General features: G+C 47.6%; 1 protein-coding gene across 1 annotated transcript in view; it reads left to right on the top strand.

Annotated features, from left to right (window-relative positions):
• The first annotated feature begins 2,187 nt into the window (after positions 1 to 2,187).
• The window catches only part of EPS15L1 (epidermal growth factor receptor pathway substrate 15-like 1), an 81,075-nt gene continuing 75,042 nt past the window's right edge, over positions 2,188 to 8,220 (top strand). The window contains exons 1-5 of the mRNA XM_008583016.1: positions 2,188 to 2,199; positions 4,914 to 4,955; positions 5,318 to 5,407; positions 5,934 to 5,981; positions 7,632 to 7,727. Of these exons, the coding sequence (XP_008581238.1) occupies positions 7,710 to 7,727 (18 nt within the window). The 5' untranslated portion in view covers positions 2,188 to 2,199; positions 4,914 to 4,955; positions 5,318 to 5,407; positions 5,934 to 5,981; positions 7,632 to 7,709. The remainder of the gene's footprint in view (positions 2,200 to 4,913; positions 4,956 to 5,317; positions 5,408 to 5,933; positions 5,982 to 7,631; positions 7,728 to 8,220) is intronic.

Below are 8,220 nucleotides of genomic sequence, written 5' to 3'. Positions count from 1 at the left end.
TGGCCTGCAGGGAGGGCTGGGCCCAGGGCCCAGGTGAGGGTTGTGCAGGCCCTGGGGGGCTTTCAGGGGAAGGCAGAAATGCAGTGATTATCAAGTGCACACTTTCCTAGGCCGTGTTTTTGCATCAGCATCTGTTTTTCCAAGCAGGAGCTCAGACCAGAATGTCTTTTGGTGTTATGTGCCTAACTTCCTGCAAAACTTGGCAGCAGTGTTGAAAAACATAGTCATTGTGGGGGTCTCAGCTTTCCTGGGGAAATGACAGGCCACACTGGTTTTCAAGTTGATTTATACACCCAAGTTGAGTCTTGCACTTTGACTTCTGTTTAATAAAATGCACCATCATGTCATCACATGCGTGCATTTTCCCAGGGGAACACATACACAAGGCTGGCCTTTGTACCAGCGCCCAACTCTGTCACACCTGGGCTGTCATTGCAGGGTATGCTGTAGGTTACAGTCTGACCCCAGGGACACCCAGCCTGGATACTTCTCTGGCTCCATCACTCATTGTCTGTGTGACCCTGGGCAGGGCAGCCTCAATTTCCCCACGTAGAAGTTGGGGCTGGCAGTAATTCCTGCCCCATAGCATTGTTGAGAGGAGTAAATGATGTACTATATAGAAAACAGAGGGTGTTCAGTAAACGGGATTCACTATTAGGACTGGGGATTATAGATACTTTTCTAAAAGTTTTTTTTTTTTTACAAGATGACCGGTAAGGGGATCTTAACCCTTGACTTGGTGTTGTCAGCACCACGCTCAGCCAGTGAGCAAACCGGCCATCCCTATATGGGATCCGAACCCGTGGCCTTGGCGTTATCAGCACCGCACTCTCCTGAGTGAGCCACAGGCCGGCCCCCTAAAAGTTTTTTTTTTTTTACAAGATGACCGGTAAGGGGATCTTAACCCTTGACTTGGTGTTGTCAGCACCACGCTCAGCCAGTGAGCAAACCGGCCATCCCTATATGGGATCCGAACCCGTGGCCTTGGCGTTATCAGCACCGCACTCTCCTGAGTGAGCCACAGGCCGGCCCCCTAAAAGTTTTTTTTTTTTTACAAGATGACCGGTAAGGGGATCTTAACCCTTGACTTGGTGTTGTCAGCACCACGCTCAGCCAGTGAGCAAACCGGCCATCCCTATATGGGATCCGAACCCGTGGCCTTGGCGTTATCAGCACCGCACTCTCCTGAGTGAGCCACAGGCCGGCCCCCTAAAAGTTTTTTTTTTTTTACAAGATGACCGGTAAGGGGATCTTAACCCTTGACTTGGTGTTGTCAGCACCACGCTCAGCCAGTGAGCAAACCGGCCATCCCTATATGGGATCCGAACCCGTGGCCTTGGCGTTATCAGCACCGCACTCTCCTGAGTGAGCCACAGGCCGGCCCCCTAAAAGTTTTTTTTAAAAAATGAATTTGCTTTTTAAATGTCACATTTTGTTTGTTTTTTGGTGGCTGGCCCATCTGGGCACCTAAACCCTTGATGCTGGTGTTATAACACCATGCTCTAACCACTCAAGCTAACCAGCCAGCCTAAAATGTCATTTTGAAACAAATGAGACTGGCGATCACTGCTTTGTTTTGCTGAGAGTGCGCACTGTCCTAACAGGGTGGGAATTTGGCAGGAACAGCCATGTATACACATTTAGGAGGCATCCTGTCCTTGGCCAGATGTGGGGATCAGAGCCGGGTGGACTCAATCCCAGTGGGAGTAGAGTCATTTCCCTCCACAGTGGAACTGCCGCCTTCTTCACCTCAAGCTGGTTTTCTCTCAAGTTAAAATCGCTCGCACTCCCACGAAGAGGGTAGTTGGAAAGCCTTCACAAGAGGAGGGTGTGAAATTGTTCAGTGTGCCCTCCTCCCTGCCATCCCATTTGTGAGTTGTTTCTGGGCTGGAGGGTAAAGGCAGAGGCCACAGGAATTTCACCTGTTGTCTCTCTTAGTGGTTTAAGACACGAGGAGCAGCTGGAAGACCTTGAACCTTATCAGTATCAGACACTGAAGAGCGACGATGGCACCTTCTCAGTGCGGCGGGCTGGTGAAGGAGAGCACCACCCGGGTCGGCTCTGTCGTGCTTCCTTCCATTCCTGAAGCCGTCACAGTGCCACCTGCAGCCTCTTACACTGAAGGCCACGTCCCCTGGCCCGTTCCCTTTCTGCCTCCACCTTGGGCTTGGCCTGCACTCACTTTGAGGTCAAACACAGGTGGGCACTCCAGTGGCCACTCTCAACATACAGAGGAGTCTTTCCCAGGAGCAGTGGGGATTTTGGGGAGCTGGCACCAGTGCCGGCGTGCTGGTTGTGACCAAGGTCCTTGTGCAGAGGCCATCGACACAGACCACCCATGGTTGAAGGATTCATGGCATTATAAGCTTGTGTCTTCAGCTCTTTTGCAATGACATATTAGCGCAGCTTGCAGGTGTGACTCCACTGTCCCCAGGAAGAAGCAGTGGGGTGATGAGGAAGTTGCAATTAGAGTCAGGTGTTTTCCCTTCCTTCTTCCCCTTCTGCTTTTGCAGTACCTGACATACGTGTGATAAATCAAAACCTTGGGGCTGGCCGATTAGCTCAGTCAGTTAGAATGCAGCGTTATGACACCAAGGTCAAGGGTTCGGATCACCATACCGGCCAGCTGCCCCTCCCCCACCCCAAATTTAAACCTCCAGTTGCTGTGGACGTCTCAGGTTACTGAAATTGGTTCCCATAGCTAAAGAGGAATATCTGAGCCATACGCCATAGTTTTCCATCAGCTGTAGGTCGTTTAGGATCAATGCTCAGCCCTCGAACATCAGAGCTGTTTCTATGGACGAGCCCTTAGCACAGATGGTCAGAGGGCAGAGGTTTGGGTCGTTTGCTTCAGTGGCTTTCCTGGGCTAGTCAGGGCTTGTTTCTCTTGATTGTGGATCTTGTCGCTCATAAGAATTTGGGAAGTTTGAGACAAATGTTGATAACCCTGTATGCCCCAAATACTGTGACTTTTTTCCCCACTGATATCACAAGAGCTTGGAGGCCTCATTTGTGCTCCTTCTGATTGTCTTCCTTGATGCCTGTGTCTTTTCTTAAGTGACTGCCACTTAGTCTCTGGCTTTTCTTGCTTTCTTGCATCCGTCTAGTTTTTTCTGCCTTTTCAGTCTTTCCCCTTTTTCTTTCTGTTTTGACTTTCCTCTCTCCCCTTTCAGATCTTCATGCTGTTTCCCTTCTATCTTGCTATTTTTCTCTGTACTTTCAGTTCTTTATTTTTATTTTTTTTGTTTTATTGTTTGCAGGTGTTGGCGTCCCCCAGAGAAGCTGACCGTAATCGGGGCATTATTTTTAACCTGAAATGACCATTTATAGCACAGCAGTTTGAAAGTGTTGGGTGCATGTATTAGTCCGTATATGTTGCTTGTAACAAAATACATGGAACTGGGTAATTTATAAGAAAATGAAATTTATTGCTTACAGTTTCTGAGGCTGGGAAGTCCAAAGTCCATCTGGTGGTGGTGACAGTGACCCAGGGATCTCACATTGCAAGATGGTGGAAGCAGAGAGAGTGAGAAAGAGAGAGACAGACTCTCCTCTCCTTTTAAAGCCCTATGAACCATGCCCCTCACCACCATTTTTAATCCACTCACTAGGCATGGTGCTACAATCCAATCACCTCTTCAAGGCTCCACCTTTCAATTACCATGATAGGATTTCCCACCATTTTAACAGTCACAGTGGGGCTAAGTTTCTAATACATAAAACTTGGCAGACAATTCAAGCCTCAGTGAGTTTTGGGGGGGACATAATTCAATCCACTAGAGTGCATATTGGTTCAAAGTCAGCAATCATGACTGAGAGGATCCTACCTCTCCCTGGTTTTAAAAAACCAAGTCATATGAGAGCATTGAAGGAATATTTAAATAAACACCGTGATCCCATCTCTCAGACAGTAGGCCCCCCCCGCCCCCCCCACTGGCTCTTTTCTCTTTAGCTGCTCACATGCCTGTTCTTCTGTACAATTAAATACCATTTTGCACTCTTCACTTGTCAGCCCTTAGTAAATCAACGGCAGGTTTGTGTCTTGCTTTTCTTTCACTCAGTAGAACATCAACGTGTGTGAGCTTTCGTAGCCAACATCTTAGTGGCTGCTTAATTCTTCACTGGCTGGCACACTCTGTCCGGATGCCCCTTCCTCCCCACTGGGGGACACGGTGTGAAGTGGACTTGGCTGCTGGCCAGGCTGTACCCAGGCATGACCCATTCTCCGAGTGACAATGTCTCAGGGATCTGAGGGGCCAGAATATGGACTGTCTTCAGTGCCGAGCTGAGGACTTTGACCTTCCTGCCTGCCATTGTGGGAGTGATCACTGGCCGGCTCTTTCCCAGAGGGGCTAGTCTGCATGCATTTCTGAGGCCACTCAGGGAGCTAGGGGAGGACGAAACCTAGGGCAGGGAAACAAGTCAGAAGATTGCGTGCCTGGTGATTCATGATGGTGTGCAGAAACGCTTCTTCTGATCCCGGAGCCAGAAAACGATCTCAAAGAACCAGGGGTCTTTTCCCTCTGAACCCATGAATGAGACGAAATCCCATTGCTCAGTGAATGGAAATCAACTCTAGGCTGCTGCTGCTTCCTGAGTGACCACATGGCTTGCACTGGAATTAGGGTTTATTTATTTTTTTTGGCAGCTGGCTGGTAAGGGGATCTGAAATCTTGACCTTGGTGTTATAATAATTAGGATGTATTAAAGAATGTTGGTGTTGACATTTTCTAAATTGAGTAAGTGTGATATCTGTGTGTGAAAATAAACCGAGTTCCGTATCTGGAGGATGTTTGAAGCGCAGACATTGTGACTTTTATATTTTGGTAATGACAAAATTGAGGAAGGACACTTTTTTTCCCCCCTAAAGGGGTGTGTCCACTTTTGACCAATATCTATGGTTTTGTTTACAGATTCCTACTGGAAATCCATTATATGAATCTTATTACAAGCAGGTAAGTTTAACTGATGTCTTTTTATTTTATTTATTTCATTTAATTTTTTTGGTGGGTGGCCAGTAGAGGGACAGAACCCTGGACTTTGCTGTTATCAGCGCCATGCTCTAACCCACTGAGCTAAGCAGCAAGCCTCCCCCTCTTTTTTGGTGGCTGTTTGGTACAGGCATCAGTGATGTCTTTTTAGGCGGAACTAGATAGCAGTCGAACTGGAAAGTGTAATACTGAATTGAAGCCCAGCTGAAGTGGCCTTTTGTCCTTTTCTGCTGGCCAAGTTGTTGACCAGTAGTGGGCGCGAGGGATGCTGCTCTGCCTGCTGCTCTGTGGCTGAAAGGGCTGTCGACTCTTCCCTCCCGTTTCAGGTCGATCCCGCATACACAGGGAGAGTTGGGGCGAGTGAAGCCGCTCTTTTTCTGAAGAAGTCTGGGCTCTCCGATGTTATCCTTGGAAAGGTGAGTGAGGATGAGTAGCGATTTCTCTTCTGTGGCCATCCTTGCAGCTCCCCCCAGCAGGAGAAGGCTGACCTGTGCAGAACCCCTGCAGGGCATGCCTCCTGGGGGTGGCCCGATCACCATGTGCCTCTCAGACTGTAACTGGTGGATCCACATGCTCGGGTGGCAGCCACCACTGCTCATTGGGTAGCAGACAAGACACCTGAATGCTTTTGGGGTCTTGATAGCCTGTGGATTTATGTTGGGGGGTAAGAGTGTAACAAACACCACTGGCTTTTGAGCTGAGTGGACCTGGGGGTTCTCTAGGCCCTGCCACCCACTGGCCATGTGCCCATGGGCAGATCATTCACCTACTCCAAGTTGGCCTCTTCATCTGCAGCCTGGGAAGGGTCACTTTTGCTTTGTGAGACTGTTGGTCTGCAAAACCCACAGCAGACACTGGTGGTGGTGGTGGTGGTTACTAGTTTTGTGAATTCACAGGCAATGATTAGCAATGATACTAATGAACATTTTTGTGTTTCTGCAGATATGGGACTTGGCTGACCCAGAAGGTAAAGGGTTCTTGGACAAACAGGTATATACATACCTATACAGAGCAAGGGGAGGGAGCCAGGGCAGAGCCCCCTCAGGCTGGGGGACCTCTGCACTCACTTCCACATTTCTCTGCTGTCAAGCATTATTAGACAAAAGTTCAGCTCTCAAACTTAAAATGGGCGGTTTTCATTTTGAAATACAGGTCTTTTAAACACTCGGAGCCATCTTTCATGGTTAGTGTACCTTCTAATATTTCGTGACCTTATGCATGATTAAATTGTTTCAGAACTTTTAGACTCTTGTGGAAGTTGCAAAATTAGTTTGGAGGGTTCCTGTATCTCTTTGGCCAGGTTTACCCCACTGATAGCACCGCACGTAACCACAGCACAGGAATCAAGACCAAGAAAGGGACATTAGTGCAGTACTAAACTACAGGCCTTAATCAGAGTTGACCAGTTTTACATGCACCCATTTTGGGGGGTGTGGGGAGTGTGTACAGCTCTATGAAATTTTATCCCTTGCATAGGTTTATGTAACCACCACTGTGATCCGGATACAGAACTCTTGAAACTCTCTTTAATCGTCACACCCTAACCCTGTTATCTTCATCATGATAATTATGTTGTTTTAAGAATGTTCTAGAAATTGAATTTTGTAGTACTTACAAGTGATTTTAAGTGGTCATAGATATAAATCAAGTGAGTTCAGCTTTTCCCCAAATGGTACAGGAAGGTTCGTTGTCCCTAAAGTGCCAGAGCTCGTGATCTGGTCCGTCAGGCGCCACCAGCTGTATTCCCCCTTCGTTGAGGTTGGTGATGCACGTCTTCATGTTAATGGTCTGGGAATTCTTGTGGAAGAAAAACCTGTTAACTTTGCCTGACGCAGCTCCCCTAATTTCTTGCGTCCTGTTTCTCAGCACCCCTGTATGATGCTCTGTGCTCTCCATGGGCTTCTGTGGACATCAGCCTGAGGAAGGCTGATCTAGTGCTTCTCTTTCTGAAGAAAACTTTAAACCAGTACCGTGTTTATAGCTTTACACAGGCCATGTTCTTAGGCCAGTTGATCAATTTTTTAAAAAATTAGGTGATGCCTCCAGAGTCCTCTGAGCCTGTGGTGTGGCCAGTTCTGGGTCAGGAGGTGGGTGGGGAAGAGTCAGGGCACTGATGGCCTAGTTCAGGTTCATTGTCCCTCTGTGGAAGGTCCACGTCAGGTCACAACGGGAAGTGGGGCATGATGGGGGGGCGCAAGTGGGGATGCTTGGTTCAGTGAGATCAAGGGGGGGTCACAGTGAATTGTGAATGCTAATTCCCAAACCACTATTTTAAACTGCTTTTAAAAAATTCAGCACATGTTTGATCCGTTATTTGTTGTCTTGAACATGTTAACTCTGCTACTTTAAACAGTCCAGCATTTCCTAAATGTTGGGAGTTCGTTATTATTGAAACATACATTTATGTGAAATTTTACAGTATTCCAAATGCAATATGGCAGGTTGGCTTTAGCATATTAATTTAAACAACGTCCCCAGGGCAAGTCCAGTTCAGCCCAGCACTCTAAGTGGCTTTTGCACAGACAGTCTTCACTATTGAAGTGAAATCTCTTTTTCCCCAAAGCCTGCTCTTGGGGACAGCCCTCCCCATGCCATTACTGGCCTTGTGGTGTTGATGCCTCCCCTTTTCTGGATTTGCAGGGTTTCTATGTTGCACTGAGACTGGTGGCCTGTGCCCAGAGTGGCCATGATGTTACCTTGAGCAGTCTGAATCTGAACATGCCGCCACCAAAATTCGTGAGTGTCCAAATCCTAGAAGTTCGTGTTCTTCTGATACCATATGTGTGCGTGCATATGTATCTCCATGTTTTCTCTCGCCTTCCTTTTTTTGTTGTTGGGGGGAGATTCACATAGCATAAAATGAACCACTTTAAAGTGTACAATTCAGTGGCATTTAGTACATTCACAGTGTTGTGCACCACCACCTCTAGTTTCAGAACATTTCCATCCTCCCAAAAGGAAACCCCATCCCCATTAGTAGTCACTCTCCAGACCCCTCCCCCAGCCCTTGGCAGCCACTAATCTACTTTCTGTCTCTGTGGATATACCTGTTCTGGAGACTCATACAAATAGAATCACATAATGTGGCCTTTTGTGTCTGGCTTCTTCTTTTTTTTTTTTTTTTTTTTTTCCTTTTTGTCTTTTTTTTACTGACCGGTAACAGGATCGCAACCCTCGGTGTCGCTCCTGTACCGGGGACCGGCAACGGGATCGACACCCTCGGTGTTGT

The sequence above is a fragment of the Galeopterus variegatus genome, unplaced genomic scaffold, assembly GCF_000696425.1.
Source record: "Galeopterus variegatus unplaced genomic scaffold, G_variegatus-3.0.2 Scaffold2794, whole genome shotgun sequence".
NCBI lineage: Eukaryota > Metazoa > Chordata > Mammalia > Dermoptera > Cynocephalidae > Galeopterus > Galeopterus variegatus.
This window is presented reverse-complemented; position numbering and strand designations above follow the sequence as displayed.